At 38.2% G+C, this 20,945-nt stretch overlaps 1 protein-coding gene across 5 annotated transcripts in view; it reads left to right on the forward strand.

Annotated features, from left to right (window-relative positions):
* stk11ip (serine/threonine kinase 11 interacting protein) overlaps positions 1-20,945 on the forward strand; it is a 122,300-nt gene that overhangs the window by 26,346 nt on the left and 75,009 nt on the right. For all 5 annotated transcript variants that reach the window (XM_073870899.1, XM_073870895.1, XM_073870898.1 and 2 more), the window contains 6 exons: positions 1,522-1,625; positions 1,727-1,816; positions 9,659-9,700; positions 12,224-12,378; positions 12,531-12,616; positions 19,156-19,599. In XM_073870899.1, coding sequence (XP_073727000.1) covers positions 1,522-1,625; positions 1,727-1,816; positions 9,659-9,700; positions 12,224-12,378; positions 12,531-12,616; positions 19,156-19,599 — 921 coding nt within the window. The remainder of the gene's footprint in view (positions 1-1,521; positions 1,626-1,726; positions 1,817-9,658; positions 9,701-12,223; positions 12,379-12,530; positions 12,617-19,155; positions 19,600-20,945) is intronic.

A 20,945-nucleotide genomic window follows, 5' to 3' on the forward strand; every position in this document is an offset into this window, starting at 1 on the left:
GGGCACATGGCGTTAGTAGTGGGGCGTGATCAAAGGAGCAGCAGCTCATAAATATGTAATGACCACCTCAAAAAAGCACAATCTGAAATGCACTGAAACAGAGGCTACTAGAGATGGGTAACAATCTTTTCCTACAAGCTATTTCGAGCAAACAACTTTTGAAACATGTTTTATGGAACTCATACACCTATTTAAAGGGCGCGTTCTTCCTGATACCATTTTTTAAACCCTGGTTAGTGTGATGTTGCTATAATAGCATAAATAATATCTGTAAAATGAAAAAGCTCAAAGTTCACTGCCAGGCAATATATTTTCTTCAATAGAATTCCTCTTTAAAAGCCTACAACAAACGGCCGGTTTGGACTACAACCCTCTATTTCCTTCTTTAATGACGTCAGTAAAACAGTTCGTTGACTAAACTCCGCCCACAGGAATACGTCAGTTACCAGCTTTGGCTCAAACGGCTCTGCTAAGCTACGCTGCTATCGAATCACAGCACACTAAACAAACTACACAATCAGAACTCGATACGTATTTCTGAAGGAGGGACTTCACATAACAAGGAAGACATCAGCCTGCTTGGAGGACAGTGAAAACAGCGCTATACAGATAAGTAAATTGTGTGAAAAATACCGCGTTTTTTAACACGTGAAACATGAACACATGTTATATTGCCCACTATAAACACAATCAAAGCTTCAAAATCACAGACAGAATGTGAGCTTTAACTTTTGGAAAAGCAGTCATAATATGGGCACTTTAAATAAATAAATAAATAAATCAAAAAATGTTAACAATTAGTTCATGCATTAGCTAACATGAACTAACAATGAACAATACTCCTACTTTATTTATTAATCCTAGTCGATGTTGATTTTGGCAATTACTAATCCATTTACAAAATCAAGCATTGTAACTGTTAACATTAATTAATGCACCATAAAACAACTTGAATAACTGTACTTGACATTAACAAAAATTTACAAGAATTAGTTGAAAAACTATATTGTTCATTGTTTATGTTAGTTAATGCATTTACTAATGTTTACTAATACAACCTTGTTGTAAAATATTACCAAGATTTTTATTGTTTTGAATTCGTTTTTGCTTGTTTTCATTGTCCTGCAAGATTGTCTTGTATGATGTTAAAATAGTGAAAAGTCCTTAATTAGTTTGAGTCGTTAAAATAAGTTTGCAGCATTTTTAATAGGAATAATTTTAGAGAGATTGCATGAAACAAAATAGGAAAACATGATTGAAGTATAATTTGAAACTGTGACCTTTAGCTGTGTTTATTTGACATAGCAGATGGAATAACACAAAGCAGTCACTTGACACATTCACTTCACACATTCGAACACTTTTCTGCTGTCTTTTAACAAAGTTTGCAGAGCACTTGATGCAAGTGATGCAGCTGTAGCTGCTTTTGTAAAATACTGTAGTTAACTTTATAATTTTACTGCAGTGTAGTACAGATAAACTATTAGTTTTGTAATAAATGCATTTTTTGATTATTTACAGGGGTGGAGCATTTGTCATCTCTTCAAGTTCTTGACCTGGCTTATAATCTTTTTATGGAGCATTCTCAGCTGATGCCTCTGTCTTTCCTTCATAATCTCAATACCGTAAGATATACAATGAATAAACTTGCAGTGACAAATGCATTTAGTCTTTCCAGGTGGAGTTTTGTATGGCTTTCTGATATCACTTAATGTTCTTTTTTCAGTTAAATTTGGAAGGAAACCCTTTGTATTTTCAAAAGACACACAGAGCATCTGCGGTCCGCTGCTTATCTCCACAAGCTGCTTTTAAAGAAGTAAGTTTGAGAGTGTGCAGTTTATTAAGTCAGTAATTTAATTAGGCCACAACAGTGCATGTAAAAACTGTGAATAACTGTTATACTGTTCAACCTATAATTGCTTTTATTGCCTAACACTGCTGTGTTGTGGGAGTACAGCAGGTGAAAGTAGTAAAAACACGAAATGGAGTTTAAATTATATGGAATCTAAATGAGCTAAGGGGAATGGATTAGAGGAAGCAGCAGCGTGGAAGCAGTGGCAGAGCCAGAGATGTGTTCTGAGTGCTACCGCAAATTTAATGCGCTACTTTTACTTCCTCCAGTTATTCTTTATATGTTAATCGACGTGTTTTTTTCTATTTGCAGCAGCGTCATACATTGTTAAAAACACATATTAAGATTTAAAGGTGCAATTTGTAAGATATTTGCAGTAAAATCTCCAAAAACCACTAGGCCAGTGTTATATATTTTGTCCAGCTGATTATTATCAATATCTGTAATGTTTTCAACTACTTGTAAATCGTGAGAAAATTTCCATTCAAAACATTGACACGGGGCAGTGCAGTCTCCTGTCAATGACGTTAATATTTATGTGACCCTTTGTCACTGCCTTTACTGACGTAACCCACATGACCACACTGGTCGAGCTCGAAAAAATAAAATGGCGGCCAAGGAAGCGGCTGGAGCACAAATTTAGTGAAAATAAACGTATATTTTCACTTTTTACACATTTTAATTTCATTTCTAGCGAGAAATTAGTATTGTAGTTTTCAAATATGTGATTAGTTATCACAAAGGCGCTCTCTGTTCATATTTCAAACACGCTGCCTTTGAAGTGCGTCGGAAAGCCTTTCTCTGAGCTGCCTTCAGGCCTCCGAGTTCGAAGTCATGTCCTCATGAGGCAGCGAGGCAACAAGTCCTCACAGCCTTGAGGTTTCGGACGCAGCCAGTGTTGTGGACAAATGCGGAACTATGCGCTTGCTTATGGACTTATGGATATCTCTGTACCGTCTGCCGCTGGTTGTGTCAGCTCCTGTAAGCGTACAGGCCAACCAAACGACCCAAGAAGAGTTTGGAACAAAACGAGGGAGGATCAATTTGGTGTTGCATTATTTGGATAGAGAGAGCTTCACGACAGCATTTAACTAGACCGAGATTCTGATCCTGCTTGTGTTTTACGCGATGGGTGAGTTGTTTTGATTCGTAACCCTTCAAAAAACGTATGCTATTATATTGATCACAACATTAGTGTGTAGACTGTAATCAGCGTGTCTTCCCGCGGACGATATGCACATCAAAAGGTATTGTACAGCAATATAAATGGTCATTTTAAGACACTTCACAATAAGATTTGTACTGTCAATACATTAAGTGAAAAATCATTGTAGATTTTAGAAAACTTAATTCTGAGCTGTGTTTACCATCGAATTTGGACTAATACTGTAATATCAATATGACTAACAATTTCGTTTTGAACATCACATATAAACTTACATAATGAAATAAACTAAGTCATCAAATGTTACATTTATAAGACTTGATTACCTTATCCATCAACGTGATTCCGTTCTCATCTGATTGATGGCTAAAGTTAAAGACTACAAATCCCATAATTCCACGCTGCTTCAGAGCGTCAGTAAACAACATCATTGTTTTTGTTTGATCTGGCGCCATCTTTCGGCGCATAAATACAAATTGTATCTTTAAGATAATATTAACATGCGTTACAATTACAAATACTCTGACTGATTTCATCATATGGCTGGACGAATATAGTATAGCCTAGTATTTGTCTTTCTGGGGACTGAATAAAGTCAATGGCTGCATTTACACTTGGCATTAACATGCAACCTGTATCTGGATGTTGTCCACATACCCATTGAAAAGACAAGTGTAAATGGAACAGATCTTTTAGCTCTTGGAGAGAAACATCTTGAGAAAGGTTACCCGTCTTTATCTCAGCACCGTCCCATCCTCCTGTGGCTCATTCAGTAACTTCTTTAGCTTGCCCCGCCAGAGCTCTCTTTGGCCCCATCCTTGAATGAAGGCAGGAGAGAGAAAAAATGCCTTTCAAACTAACAGAGGACAAATCCAGCACCTCTTTTCTCAGGGTTAGGGTTGGGAACCGAGAACCGGTTCTTATTCAGAACCGGTTCTGTTTTTTAAAAGGAAACGGAACCGCATGTAATTCTTAAGTTTCGGTTCTAAAAGCGGTTCCGATGTGATTCACGGGCAAAGCGCTGGGAGTGGTCACTTTAAATAGCCATGTCTTACCTCATGAATATGAAGTACAGTCTCACCCAGCGAAATGTCTTCAAGTTCACATGAACGCACACGGCCATAAAACTCAAGAGTTAGTGCGCTATAAACTGATATCAGTGATGACCCGCTGGCTTTGGGGCGGAATGAGGCTAGATGTTCTCTCTTGGTCAAGATTGCGAAAAGTATCAATTTGCACTACCAGTACAGCATTAGAACACGTTTTCAGCGCTGTGCAGACATTTTATAACCCCAAATGGTTCGGGGCTCGAGCACCCACCGAAATGGCCAAGCACATTATGCTCAATTGCTTCACATTTCTCATCTAAAACCAGCGTGGACGCTCTAAAGCATCTGTCGTTGCCAAGTAACCTAAGCATTGCTTGATGTTGTGACAAGCAGCCACCTGCGGAAAATAATTTGTGCATATGAACACGCATGTTTGTTAAAAATATTTTATCTGATCCTCGTTTAAATTTTTTTATTATTTAAAATATATATTTTTATACATATTCTTAAACCAAACCAATATAGTAATGTTCTTTTATTTATTAATCAATGCAAAGATGCAAAGATGAAATGTATAGGAATTGTGAAAGGTGGCGCCTCCTATCATGCAGGGCAGTCGCGGCGTTTCAGTGCTGTGTGTTTGTTTGTTTGTTTTTGTTGTTTTTAGCTGCTTTTTTTTTAAATATGCGCTTTAGTTACAATCGTGATATACTTATGAACATTAGGGGAACAATGCCTGCCAGCTTGATCCCCGAATTCCAGACTTTTGAGGAGGATATCATTAAGTCAGCGACAAGAGTTGGACGACGCAGCCGAGTGAGAGGAAGGAGGGCTGGGGCTCTCCACAGGTGGAGGAAGCGAGGACACCGGGTTTCTCTTCCTGCTGTTTGCCTGTCTAATGTGCGTTCCCTTAGTAACAAAATCAAAGAGCTTAATTTATTGTTAAGGACCAGCCGAGACTTCCGCATGAATTCGGCCTTTGTCTTCACTGAAACCTGGCTGAACGCGGACATTCCGGATTCGGCGGTGGAATTACCTGGATTTAAGCTAATCAGAGCTGACCGCGACAAGGAACGAAGTGGGAAATCATCAGGCGGAGGTCTGTGCTGTTATATTAATTTTAACTGGTGCACTGACGTTTCAGTATTACATGAACATTGTTGCCCTGTGCTGGAGTTTCTGGCTATAGACTGCAGGCCATTTTATGCCCCTAGAGAGTTTACCTCTGTTATATTTGCATGCGTGTATATTCCACCTGAAGTTAACACACGGGAAGCGCAGTACGCTTTAACGGAGCTGATTATGAATATTGAGAATAAGCACCCTGATTCTGTACTTCTTGTTATGGGCGATTTTAACGCATGTCACTTGAAACATGATCTGCCCAAATACAAACAACTAGTTAGTTGTCCGACTCGGGGAGGAAATATTCTGGATCATTTTTATTCTGTTCATAACGCAGCATATCGTTCACTTCCCGGTGCTCCTCTTGGGAACTCAGATCACTGTTTAATTCAGATGGTCCCCACTTACAAACAAAAACTAAAATCAGCAAGGGCGGTACAGTATACATCTAAAAGATGGACGACAGAGGCAATTGGGATGTTACAGGGCTGTTTAGACACCACCGATTGGGAATCCATGCGCGCCTCTTGTGACTCTATAGACTCATATACAGACACTGTGTGTTCATATATTTCATTTTGTGAGCAAACGTGTATTCCCACTAAAACGGTGGTGAAATATAATAACAACAAACCCTGGTTCACAAAATCCCTTAGGCTGCTTAGGGAAACCAAAGAGCAGGCCTATAGAGAAGGAAATGGAGATGAATACAGGCTGGGTAGACAACAATAAAGCCATTAAGAAGGCAAAAAGTGCCTATAACATGAATATGGAGGAACAATTTGGCACAAATGACTCCTCTTCAGCGTGAAGATCGCTAAAGCACTTGACAGGCTATAAAAATAAAAAACAAGAAGTCACTCCATCTACCACATTGGCCAATGAATTTAATGTTTTTTACACAAGATTTGAGAAATCTAAATGCTCTCATCCTTTACTTCTGGGGGGGTGGTACACTTAGAGAGTGGGTGAATATTGTCCCGCAGGATAAGGTCACTTCTGACATTGAGATTGCGGAGAAGGATGTGTATCGGCTTTTTAGCCGATAAAATGTAAGGAAAGCGAGCGGCCCTGATGGGATTTTACCTGTCACCCTCAAGTACTGTGCTAGTCAGCTAGCTCCAGTTTTTACAGACATTTTTAATCAATCAATTGTTTTATGTAGGGTTCCGAGTTGTTTTAAAGGTAGGGTTTCACATTTTGAAAAATGCTAACGGGAGCCGCCTAGCAATGAAATCCCGATCCCACCCTCAAGTCAAATCGCCATCCAAAGTCACGCCTCTTTCAAAACACATGAACATGCACAGATCAGACGGTCACGTCTCATGTCTCATTCACCAGTGAGAAAACTTTGCAGTACAAAGTAAATAACACTTCCAAAATAACCAACAAAAACAACTGTTTTACATTTGAATTAGTTTAAGCACACGTTCGGTTGTGTAAACGTAGTAACTATATCGTTATGCTAATCCGTAAACGGATAAATCTGAATCCATCTCAATACGAACATATCGCGTACCTACCTTACCAAAATAAACAGTGCAACGACCCTTTCAGACTCTTTGCCTCCTGTAGCTGTTTGCATCTCATGGTAAAGCAGTAAAGTTACCGATGTTAATTTGGGTTTTTGCTCTTGCTGATTCAGGCAGTTTTTGCTGTTGTTGTTATAAAAGATGCATTTAGTTGTGTGGCTCCTTTGGAGGTTGTCAATTCAGCAGAAAAGTTTGCTGTTCTCACTGTTTACAGACAGGAGGTGAGTGCAAGTGAACGCGCTGATGACGTATGGTGTCTGCGTGGACTCGCTGCGCGGTGGGAATTCAAATTACGCTTGCTTATGATGGACAAACAATGAAACGTCCGTTCGGACCGAAATCTATGATTTGTTGAACATTTTTTGGTCCTACGCCTTTCACAGATGACATAAATTTCTACAAATACATTTAAACAACTTAACTCAGTGATTGCTATCAGGATGTGAGGAGACTTTTAACCAGCGTAACTAAAAATGTTTCAGGATCAAATCTGTTACCCTACCTTTAAGTCATCATCTATTATTCCAGTGCCGAAGAAAGACAAAGCGGTGGACTTAAATGACTACAGACCGGTGGCCCTTACATCAGTGGTCATGAAATGTTTAGAGCGGTTGGTTCTGTCACATCTTAAACCTATCACAGCACCTTATCTTGATCCACTACAGTTTGCTTACAGGGCAAACCATTCGGTAGATGATGCGGTCAATTTAGGACTGCATTATGCTCTGGACCATCTTGACTCTCCTGGCTCGTATGTAAGGATGTTGTTTGTGGATTTCAGTGCAGCCTTTAATACCATTCTACCAGAGCGATTGTGGGAAAAGCTGTTACTGTTGGGCGTAGGACCCTCTATCTGCCGCTGGATTATGGATCTTCTTAGTGACAGACAACAGTATGTGCGGCTTGGACAGCACATGTTTGATTGTCAGACTACTAATATCGGAGCTCCTCAGGGGTGTGTGTTGTCACCATTTCTCTACTCACTGTACACTAATGATTGTACTTCCAATAATGTTTCCATCAAGCTGATTAAATTTGCAGATGATACCACATTAGTCGGACTTATTAAGGGGAACGACGAGTCCTGCTTACAGGCAGGAAGTGTCCAAATTGGTTGCCTGGTGTGATGATAACAACTTAGAGCTTAATCAGCAAAAGACTGTGGAAATGGTGATAGATTTTCATAGAACACCAGCCACCCTTCCTCTTTAATTATCAAGAGTACTGTTGTGAAGAAGGTTGAGTCTATTAAATTTTTAGGCACTGTCATTACAAATTACTTAAAATGGGAGGAAAATAGTTCCTCCATTCTTAAGAGAGCTCATAGGGGAATGTTTTTTTAAGACAGTTAAATAAATTGAACGTTTCCAGCTCTGTTCGGTCCAGTTTTTACAGAGCCACTGTGGAAAGCCTTCTCTCAGCATCCATTACTATTTGGTTTGCTTCAGCATCAGCCCTGGCGAAGGTTAGACTACAGCGTATTGTGCGCACAGCAGAGAGGCTGACTGGACAGAGGCAGCTGTCACTTAATGACCTATATGAGCCCAGAGTTAGGAAAAGGGCAGCTAAAATTGTTGCTGATCAGTCCCATCCAGCAAGTGACATTTTTAAGCTGCTTCCTTCAGGAAGAAAGTACAGAGCAGTGAGGACAAGGACCTCACGCCATCTAAATAGTTTTTATATAGTTTTCCCAAGAGCCATTTCCCTTATGAATAGCTGATTTAGCACTATTTTTAGCATAATTTTGGACTATTTTATTATTTAATTGATTGTTTTTGTGGCATGTTTTGGTAGCTATATGTATATATGTTGTATGTTGAGTTGTGTGCTACTGATAACCATATCAAATTCCTGTGTATCTGCTGACGAATAAAGTGATTCTGATTCTGATTGTGTGGCTTAAATTATGGCCATAACAGGCAACTGCCTATGTTGCCTATGCCACGGACTGGCCCTGCTTCTAGGTACACCTGCATTTTATTTCAATTTTTTTTCAAGAAGCATCATGGATAACTTGCTAATAATTAAATGATTATCTAATTATCGAATTTGTTGTTGTCTAATAAAATAAATTGACAAAGATGAAAATTAATTGAAGGCGCATGATTTTTGAAAAACACTTTGGAAAAGGTAGTCGGGCAGAGTACCAAAACACACTTGTAGCCAATCAGCAGTAGGGGGCATGTCTACTAATCTTCATTGTTGCCTGGGATGCGTATGTGTGGGGCGGGGTCTATCAAAAGAAGGTATATATTCTATTAGGGTAGGGGCGTGTTTGTTTAGGTGATTTCCAGTGGCTTCTTTTTTTGAGGGCGCTCGATGCGAAGTTCATCACAACATGTATGTAGCCTGTCATATGTGTGGTCTTGTCAAAAAAAAAGTGCCTGCTGCAGATGCGTCTAAAGGGTTTATGATAAAAGAGACTCTGGCGTTTGCCAGATACTTGCATTATCTCATGCGTAATCAGAGTTTACTGTTAAGGGAGGGTCTTGCGTGTATTTTGTGAACGTGAGCTTCTCTTTTATCATAAACAATTGAGTGTGTGTGCAGCAGGCACTTCTTTTGACAAAACACATGGTTCACATGACACATATTTTGAAAACACGAGCAACACGCATGACGCTCTGAACCCCTTTTTGAATCTGCGCCCCTCGGATGAGCAGTCACGTGCCGCCACTGGTGATTTCAAATATCAACATTGGCTTTCAGAGATCATGCAGCTCGCCTTTAAATCTTTATATAAATTCAATTTTAGTTTTGTAAACACTCAATACAGTTTAATTTAGTTATTTTTTTGTAAATACTTGTTTTAGTTTTCATTTCAATTGACAAAAGACCTTTTTTGTTATTTCATTAGTTTTTATTAACAACAAAAATCTTACTGATAATATTGAAAATTGTAAGCTAAAACTTTTAACATCTGTTTTTGTCTTAGCTCCAGCTAGACGGCTCCCCTCTGTCATCATCTGATCTGGCGGTGGGTACTAAATGTTATTTAATTTGCCATTTACATAATTTGTTATTTGTATTTGTTTTAATCCTTATAATGCTGCGTTCAAGTTATTTCAATGTTAAGTCAATGTAAAGACACGTTGCCGCGTGTCTGGAGGTCTCGCGGGAACTCACGGAAAACGCGAGACTTGAAAAATTTGAACTTTGGCGGAAAAACGTGCAGCGTTAACCAATCAGGAGCTTGCTCTAGTAGTGACGTGATTACAGGATGCGAGCGGAGTAACAGAAGCCCCTACCATGACAAGAATTTCCACGTTAATGTCTCAATGACTAAAATTTAACACGCAAATGAAGTGAGTATACTTAAGCGGCAAACTAGATGCGGTAGACGTGAATTTGATGCCTCCAACTCGGCTGGTGTGAACTCACGCTAAGTCCCTTGGGGTCAAAGTGACCCCCAAACCACTTTTATTTAGTTAAAAAAAATGGTTCCCTTCATCTCAGTGGAATAAAATTTTGTTACTTTTTTACATTTAAAAAAAAAAACTGGGCTTGATTCGGTCGTTCTGAGGATGTGTAGTTTCTTTTAACAAAAGAGGTCCTTGTGGGTTAATATGACCCAAATTGAAAATAAATGGGAAATGTAAAAAATCCTTTGTTTTATTTGTCAAAAAAGTAATGCAATCTGAAAAATTTACACACAGAAAAGAAGGCCTGGTACTAGAGCACAAATGTAATTTAGAGAATACATGCTCAATCACACACACACACACACACACACACACACACACACACACACACACACACACACACACACACACACACACACACACACACACACAAAGACACTGTAACACTTATACACATATAAAGACGTGCGCACACACAGAAAGATGAACACACACACACACACACACACACACACACACACACACACACTTGCATTTTGTAATGTCTTTTTGTACAAAATGCCACAGAAATTTGACTGAATGTATGAAAAACTACAAACAAAAATTACAATTTGAAATAATATAAATTTTTAATGTTCTTTCTAATGAGTATATATCAGTGGCGGCTGGTGACTTCTTTTTTTGAAGCGCACGATGCGAAGTTCATCACAACATGTATGTAGCTTGTCATGTGTGTGGTTCGTCATTTCAAAATATGTGTTCTGCGCTTTGAGAGATCGTGTGTGCATCACGTGTCATGCCAAAATAAGTCCCTTGAACTTGAACTTGAACTTGAAAGGAGACGCTCGCGTGTGCCAGATACTCGCACAAACTCATGCGTAATCAGAGTTTACTGTTAAGGGAGTGTCTTGCGTGTATTTAGGGAACGTGAGCGTCTCTTTTATCATAAACGGTTTTGACGTGTCTCCAGCAGGCACTTATTTTGACATAACACGTGATGCACACTGGATCTCTCCACACGCATGACACATATTTTGGAAAAGGGAACCACACACGTGACAATCCAAACACTTATTATGAATTAGCGCATCCTCGGAAGTGCAGTCACGAGCCGCCACTGGTATATATACATAAATTCACAAAATGTGAAATGAATGGGTCTCTGTGTCCCTCTGCTGGTCAAAATGATTTATTTCCTAAACTGTTATTCTTTTTTTTCTATCCAGCAGATGGCAAAATTCAACACATAACATCTAGATCAGTGGTTCTCAATCCTGGTCCTGGAGGCCCACTGCTCTGCACATTTTGTATGTTTCCCTTGTTTAACACAGCTTATTCAAATCATCAGCTCATTAGCAGAGATCTCATTGTCTGTCAGATAAGAGAGACATACAAAATGTGCAGAGCAGTGGGCCTCCAGGACCAGGATTGAGAACCACTGATCTAGATCAATATCTAGAAAAATTATTTAATAAATAAAGAATTTGATATTTTACATGCAAGCTAATGGTGTAGTTGAGGAATTTAGTGGTAAACAGGTACAAAAGTACTTCATATCTGCCAAAACACAGAATTAATGTATAGATGGAAAATAAACAAAAAAGATATATTATTTGTATCATTAAAAGTGTATTTTTGTAATCACTCTATCAATTTCTTGGGGTTATTTTAACCCCAAGGACCCTTAGAGTAAACAGGAAAATCAGGGCTTATGAGGGTTAAATGTGATTTTATACTATACTGAGCCAGACAAATTGATAAAACTTCAATATGACTGCATGTGTGCTTTAACATCACCTGATGATTCAATTAAAAAACATCAATTTAATACATGAGGGATGAAGCTGTTTTTAATCACCTCTCCCCCATTTGTTAACCATCTCTCTTCAGTTTTCATATAGTTGATTTTTGCATTAGTTTAATTTAATTATAGTTAAGTATAGTTTAATTTGTGCATATTAGTTATGCCATAAGTGTTCTTGAAATCTTAAGATAAACAGCATCTGGTACATAGTTTTCTGACAGACTTCATGTCTTCAGATACCCAGTGCTTACAGGGTATTGATGTTGATGTTTAGCAAGTAGTATTAACCTTAACCAATCACCAGTTCACTTGTTTATATTCTGTGCCACTTTAGATCTTACGTAAATTTAGACAAATGGTTGGACAGACTTCGCAACAAGATATGCCACCTGATCAGGGTAGTTTGGAAGTATCCAGTGGAGGTGGGGACATGACTGACAGTGTGACTGCAAGTATATCAGGAGTTACCCAAGTCCGTAAAAAAAAACACAGAGTAAGTTCATGTTTTAGATCTACCCACTGCTTTTGTTGGCCACTTGAACTGATTGTAAAGTGTTTTAGTGGGAGTGTTTTGTTGTGATGTAAAGCCATGTTTAGTGGAATTGCCAATTTGTCTGACGTAAAGTGTTTTTTTGCATTTGCAGAAACAAAGTGAAAGTAAGGCGAGCCAGCATTTCAGAACCCAGTGACACAGACCATGAGCTTAGAACACAGTCTGCTTTACAGGGTGGGTGGTGAACAAAATATTAAGCAAACCATAAATCTTCACAGAGCATTTCAAATTTGAGCATTTTGTCATGAGTGTCCCTAGAACAGTGGTTCTCAAACTTTCTACACCAAGTACCACCTCAGAGAATATTTGGCTCTCCAAGTACCACCATGATGACTAACATTAAAACACAAGTAGCGTAGTAGGACTAACTATTCAGCTACAGCTACGCACAGGTAAAAAAATTAATAAGATTAATAATAAGAATATTTATTTTGTCAGCCACAATTTGAGCATTAAGGACCCTATCATACATATCTTTTGCTAGTTTCAACCCGACACAATTAGCATTTTCGCGTTTAGTGCCACGTTGTTTAAATAGCAAATGCATTTTGCGCCCATGGCCGTTCCTGTCTGAAAACGAGGTGTGTTCAGGTGCATTTTTGGCGTGTTGCTATTTTGCTCTGAGCATTTCCCGGGTATCCCCTGAAACATCACTATCTCTCCATATATGGTGTTACACGTTGTATATAGAGCCAATAAAAAGCTTAGAAATCTACACAAAGCTTTTCAATTGTCAATGAGAAGCCCTGGGGCATGCGATTGGTCCAGCCATCCTCCTGTCAGACTCGCAGCCATAGAAATTATATACGTAGACACCTCATGACTTGCTGGAACGCATCAAGCGTCGGCGCCATATTGGATGGTTCTCCTCACTGTACGCTAGCACCAGAGTCAATGGGAGTTAACGGAAAGAAAGCAACTACGCCTGTATTTTGTGCAGCTTACGGTTGCAATAACCGGCGCAATATTGATTCCAGATCACATGGGATTACACAAGTAAGATTGAACAATCATTTTCGCTATTTTACGTTATTATTTATAATATTATGTCAATGTTCAGCAGGAACTGGTACTCTCTCTCATGATCTCTCTCTGTTTTTTCTTCACATTTGAAGGTTTCCCAGTGATACAGGGATGAGGAGGGAATGGGAAGATGATATAAAACGGGAGGGTTTTGTTGCGACAGAGTCGTCAAAGCTCTGTAGCAAAGAGTATAGAAGAACAAGAGGGGAAACTCTGATTCGTTTTTAGCAACAGCCACTAGATGGCGCTTCAGTAGCGCGGCCGCTATTTGGAATGAAAATTCTCACAGCCAATTCATTCTCAATTCATTCATATTAAAATTAATTTAATACCTAATTACATAAAATACCTAATTACGTAAAAATTACATAAAAATTGTGTACTTTTACTTTTCTTGAGTAAAAGTACTAAAGTACTTTTTAAGTAAAAGTAAAAAAAGTAGATGTTTAATGTACTTAAATATTAAATATAAACCAAAAACTTGAAATTACGAAATGTAGTGGAGTAAAAATTATGATAATATGCTTTGGAATATAAGTTTTCCAAAGAAAAACACTGATAAAATACAGATACATGAAAATGTACTTTTATGTAGAAAGTAAAATACTTAAGTAGTGTCTGCCTCTGTCAATATGCCATACTTAAAGAGCATAATACAAAGTATTTTAGCATGAAAGCAGTATTTTTCAATGTGTGACAGCATCCTGTATCATAACTAAATCTCTGCCCAATATTTTAACCCAATATTTGACTGTTGGTATCTCCGTTATGAATTTGTTTCACTTTTATTGTCAAATAGCCTACACAAAGATATGATTGCATAGGCTAGCATTATTTGTTTTCTTTTAGCTTGTCTCTCTGACTCCCTTAATTGCTCTCTCTCTTACACACACACGCGCATGCACAGACACACACTCACGCACACACACACACTCTTAATCTCTAGCAAAAATGTAGCACTTCTGTTCAATCTTTCTGATTTTAGTAAATCTTTGTATAAGTGCCTTTTAAAATTTTTATTCAAATACAATAATTTGAGCTTCAGCTGTAATAGCATATATATATATATATATTCATGTCTTTGCTCAAATTAAGCTGTAAAATAAAAAGTTTATCCCTTTAAAAATGCATGGATTTTGAAAGATATCTACAAAAAACGGGCAAAAAACTTCTAAAACTGATTTTCTCAGGTTTTCAGTTGGCAGACGACCATAATTCAAATGTCTATATCTTTAAAACCATTCAATGTATGACTTTGACTAGGATATAATTTGAAAGCTTATGATCTCCTCTTTCATTAATACCAAAATCTCAATATTTGAAATTTGGGTCACTGTGACTCATTTTGCTGGATCAGGTCACATATGCCTAAACATAAGATTTGTCACCAAAAATCATTTTATTTGCTGAAACGGAGAAAGCTGTGGCCAAATTAAGACTAAAAAAACCCCCACAGTGGATGAAAATGTCCCTAACAACCCGTAAGGGTAAATAAATTCTAAATCTTTTTTTACTTTACTGTTTTTACATAATCATCTTGTGTCATTGTCAACTGACAAAATGATAACAATGGTGCTGTACTATGAAAAGCAACATACTTTCTGTTTCCTATTTGACCATTTAAAACCCAATCATGTCTCCCAAATTTAGAATGTACTTAATTTCCCAATTCACTGAAAGTATATTTATTACATACTGTATATGTACAGTGGCAAGAAAAAGTGTGTAAACCCCTAGGAATTTTCTAATTTTCTACATTGATTTGTCATAAAATGTGGTCGGATTCTTATTTAGGTCACAACAATAAACAAACACAATATACATAAGTTGTCAACACAAAAAATAATTTTAATTTCTTGTGTCTTTTTTGAAAACACCAATTGAGCGTCCACAGTTCTGGAGAAAAATGTGAACTCATGAACTAATTGCTTTAATGAAAGCTTATTTGTGTCAGAAGCTGACAAAACTGGAGTCCAGTTAATAAAATTAGTTTAAAGGTGTAGTTTAGTGCTACTTTGATTTAATAAAAAGACACTTAAACATTTTAAGATTGCCATCCTTAAGATGCATCAGCTCTTATGAACCATGCCTCGCAAGAAGGAGCTCTCTAAAGATATCCGATCAAGAGTTGTTGCATTTCATAAGGCTGAAAAGGGATACAAAACAATCTCAAAATGTTTAGACATCCATCAGTCGACAGTTAAACAAATTGTTTATAAATGGAAACTGTAGCTACCCTTCCTAGAAGTGGGTGCACAGCCAAGATGACGCCTAAGGCACAACGCGGAATACTCATTGAAGTAAAGAAGAACCCACAAGTAACAGCTAAAGGCTTGAAGACATCAATGTAACTGACTCACATCTCAGTTCAGGATTCTATCATACGCAAGTCTTTGAACAGGCATGGTGTCTATGGCAGAACACTACGGAGGAAGCTGCTGCTCTCCCGAAAAACGTTGCTGTGAGCCTTAAGTTTGCAAAAGAGCACCTTGGAAACCCACTGGGAAAATATTTTATAGACTGATGAAACAAGACTTAAATTGTTCAGAAAAAATTATATGGCACAAAAAGGGCACAGCTTACCAATATCAAAACATCATACCAACAGTGAAGTATGGTGGAGGGAATGTCATGATTTTGCCATGCTTTGTTGCCTCAGGGCCTGGGCCACTTGCCATCATAGAGGGCAAAATGAATTCCCAAGTTTAACAAAATATCCTACAGGATAATATCAGGGTGGCAGTCCACCAGTTAAAGCTCAGTAGAAGTTAGTTAATGCAGCAGGACAATGACTTTAACCATCAAAGTAAATCCAACACAGATCAAGGGTTCACTTACATTTTCCTCCAGCACTGTGAATATTTAAAAGGTGTTTGAAAAAGGACACAAAAAAGCTGGGATTTTTTTTGTGTTGTCAGCTTATGCACATTGGCCCTCATTTATCATTTTTGCGTAGAAACGTCCGTATATGTTGGCATAAGATTATGCTTACACTCCTCTCACGGCCTGATTTATGAAATTGTGCGTACCTTTGATATTCAGGTGTACGCAATACCTGCCCTTCATAAATGCCGCGGCTGAAAACGATCGTCATTAGAATAACACGCCCATATAAATTCAACTCTCCGCTTCCCCCACGCCCTCATTTTACGCCATTGACACACGGAAGACGGCAAAGAAGAGAAGCCGGGGACGTGGAAAGAAACAAAATTGTTTTATTTGGGAGTTTAAAGAGTGGGATTAAAGACACATTAATAATTGCATGACAATTTGTAATATTTTTATTATTAGGCATAAGAAAAAATAAGTTTGGTTCTGGTTGGTAGGGAATTTTTTTTTTTTTTTACAGTGGCAGCAAGGGATAGGTAGGAAATTGTTAAATATTTAAATTGAATAGCGGATATATTTGAGGTGACTTTGGCCATATTGCGTGTTTGTCTCACGCAGCGCAGAGCCACGTATCTCCACGGATTATCTTTTTAAGTGTGTGTGTGTGTGTGTGTGTGTGTGTGTGTGTGTGAGAGAGAGAGAGCAGGAACAGTAAATGCAGCTGAACGAATACACTGCGTGTTTTAAAGTAAAAAAATAAATAAATTACGAAACGCAATATGTGGAGGCCGGTGTTGAATCTGTCTAACTAGAATTAGTTTAACTTATGTGTGGGAAACACTGTATGATATGAAAAATATCTTACGTGAGCCTGTAGCTAAAGTATAAAAGTGGAACTCTTTTAACAAATGTCATAATCAGGGCTTAACATTAACTTTTTTGCTCACCAGCCAAAGTGGCTAGTTGTTTTTCAAAGGTACTAGCCAAAGTTAAATTTTATATGATTAAATTTGACTTTGGCTTCCTAAAATGACTTTAATTCGAGCAAATTTACTTGCTAAATTAGATGCAGACTGAATTTCAAATGCAGTCTGACTACCCGAATTAAGACAACATTTATTAGCTGGTATATAGCTGGTATATCAGTATAGATCATATAAGGTGCATGAAAAACATGCTAGTAAGTAAGGCATAAATAGATTAACTTTGAATGAATATATTAAAAGTAGAACAGGGGTGTAGAAGAAACACTAATTCTAAACTGAAAAGATAAACACAAAACCCATCGATAACCACTTTAAATATTTATTAACAACAGCAGTAAATACTGTCAAGATATGTAGCCTACATTAATTTTACTGTCATGCAGATGTATTTTATAAGCTAAATGGTTTCTGATAAAAGTGATTTAAGACTTCTAATGACAAATGTCGGGAGGGCATTATTGTTACATTAAAATGGTGCGCGAACCTCTCGATGGCGGGTTTCTTTTGATTTCGTGTGCATTCAGGTATGCGCTGAATTTCTCTTCGCTTTTGCACTGAGAGTGTGCACGCAATTTATATCTCTTCAATCACTTCCATTCAATTGTTTTATCTTTCCCGAAGTGTGTATGCGCCCAGACTGCGTCCTCTTGTGCATTCGCAAATCCATCAGCTCTCGCGCGCTCTCTGGAAGGTGACGCTTTGGTCCGCAACGCCCCGCTGATCGCGTGCGCGTCTCTCGACAGATCTCTGTGCGTTGCTCTGGGTGCGGAATGCTCATGGGAGTTATAGTTTCCCAGTGTCGCATTGCGTATTGTTTATCATTTCGCATAACGTTTAAGAAAACTACAACCCGCCTTGCGGCCGAAATCTTCCCCGCGTGTCCATAATGTAGCATAAAAGATAATTTGTGGCCATAATTTTGTCCGCATGTCACCATGATCGGATGTACGGCTCCATTCAACACAAACATTTTACCTTACCTCATCTGTATTTATTTATCATCGAATGGTATGTAACTAGCTTACCTTTTAATGCATTACCATGTTTTCGTAGCAAATCCTTGTGCTTTCTTGCAATGTGCCGCTTCAGATTCCAGGAAGAATATTTGCTAACTTTTACAGTCTCTCTGCACTTTGATTTTTACTTTACATTTATGTACAAGGCTTGAATTCCATAACTTATTGCTAGACGTTTTTACAGATTCTCAAACTAGCAAATTATCAAAGGGCGTTCTGGGTTCAACGTGCGGTGCTGAGCGAGCGGAATTTTCGGAAAGGCGCTTTGATGGTAATGTTACCTCAACGCTCGCTCCCACCAAGCTCCGTTCACATGCTCGCTCTGAAACGTCAGGTAAAGCGCACAGGCTCTCAATACAAAGGAATACATATGCATACAAATCAAATGCTTTGGTAAAGTCTCACAAATTAAACATTGAAGTTCATGTTGCATAAAAATAAACACTGAAGTTTATAATTACTATGTTTTTATTTTATAGTGGGTCATAATATATCATATATTTTAGTTTGTCAGTGCGTTTTGTGGTGTTAGGAAGTGTTTGCGCATTTCTGCACTAACTCAAAATGTGCGTACACCACCTCCTGAGCTGGCGTAGGATTTGAGCGTGCCATACGCCAACGTCCATATTGATTAACCCAAAGTCACCGTGATTTTGGGTGTACACCAGGTGTACGCTGGAAATTTGGTGTACGCACTTTTGATAAATGAGGGCCATTGTGTTTATTGTTGTGACCTGGATGAGGATCGGATCACATTTTGTGACAAACCACTGTGGAAAACAGTTAATTCCTGGGGGTTCACATGCTTTTTCTTGCCACTCTAATTGGGGTTTCTTATACATTTTTTGGTACATTGCAGATATTGTCCTTCCCCATCAGAAGGAAATTGAAAGAATGGACAGCTTTCGAGAGCAGCTGGGAGAAGACTGGCTACGTTACCAGCATCACCTAGATGATACTTTAGTCCACCCAACTTTCCCAGATGTGGACAGAGCAACCAGGCAAGTGAATGCCAACAGTTGCTGTACACCATCTACTCTGCTTACAACTAACACACCTCCAACAAATCTGGAGTCCAACCCCCCTCCATTACTGACCTCTGAACTAAAAAAGCAAGAGGACAACGAAGAGATGGAGAGCACAGACCTGCAGCCTGACACAGAGTCCACATTGCAGTGGATGAGCCACAGTCCCCTGAACACAGAATCTACTCTTGAGACAAGCCTAGGAAACACACAGGCTCCCTCTGAGGACTGCATTAATCCTCCACCACCACAAGATGAAGACGATGATGACAGGGAAGGTCTGTCTACTTCTTTCTAAACAAGCAATACTATTTTTGTTCTTTTATGATTCATTATACCATACACTGCAAAAAATGACTTTCTTACTTAGTATTTTTGTCTTGTTTTCAGTAGAAATATCTAAAAATTCTTAAATCAAGATGTATTTTCTTGATGAGCAAAATGACCTAAGAAAATAATACTAGTTTTTAAACAAAAAATATACAATTTAAGTAAATTTGTGCTTAAAACAAGCAAAAATATCAGCCAATTTATCCACGCGAATCAGCCGGTTAGTGGATCTGTAGAGCGAATCCCATGGTCTGCGAGTCTGCAATGTTTTTGGCTCTGAGAATCTCGAGTCGCGTGGATCAGCCGGTTACAAGTGGGTCTGTTCTGAGTTTCCTTGGCGATTTAGCAATACTGACTCAAGTGATTCAAGTGACTCACACAACCCGGATCACTTTAGTGAGTGACTCACAATAACCTGGATCCTTAAAAGGAGTCGAGTTTGCCAGGCCTAGTTAATAACTGACTATTTGAATATTTTCATAACATAAAGATTTAATTCAGAATGCTAGTGTCTTTAAATGAGTATAAAGTTAATAGGTAATGGTTTAATGTCCATCTTCTTGGTGAAAGAATATAAAGATTTGTTCTTTGGTAAGCCAATACTTGTCAAGCTGTTTCCTTAAGGAATTTACGATCATCCTGGTTTCTAATGACTTTGAAGCAGGTTTTAATTAGGAAAGCACTGATACCACTTTTTCCATTTCCGATTCCGATACCAGAATTCTAAGTATCGGCCGATACCGATACCTGCCGATACTACTGTATTTTTCTTGAACAATTTAAAATTGCGCACACACACACACACACACACACACACACACACACACACACACACACACACACACACACACACACACTCACACTCAAAATGTTAAATGTGTATAGGGCTTTCTGCTACATCTAGTACAATTTTAAATGTAAAAGCCAATAATTTAAAATGACTTACAAGTTACAAGAACATTTTAGTAATTATTAATCATAGCAGTGTTTATGAGAACATACAGTATAATAGGTACATTTGATCAAATTATGTATGCTAAAAATATTTTCCTTAATTGCGCAAAACTGTCACAGTAAAAAGGCTCTAGTGTGCAGATGGTTATTTTGGGAATTATGCACTTGACCAGACCTTTTATGCACATCCCGGGCTCAGAATTGATGCGCCTAAATCATCATGTACGCTACGTTTATGTGTTTTCTGGGCACAGAATTGATGCTCTTGATTCATCCTCTCATGGGATTCCTTGCACAGCAATGGAAAGTTCATAACTGTTAAAACACAAAGAGAATAGAT

This window comes from Misgurnus anguillicaudatus, chromosome 8, assembly GCF_027580225.2.
Source record: "Misgurnus anguillicaudatus chromosome 8, ASM2758022v2, whole genome shotgun sequence".
NCBI classification, from domain to species: Eukaryota; Metazoa; Chordata; class Actinopteri; order Cypriniformes; family Cobitidae; genus Misgurnus; species Misgurnus anguillicaudatus.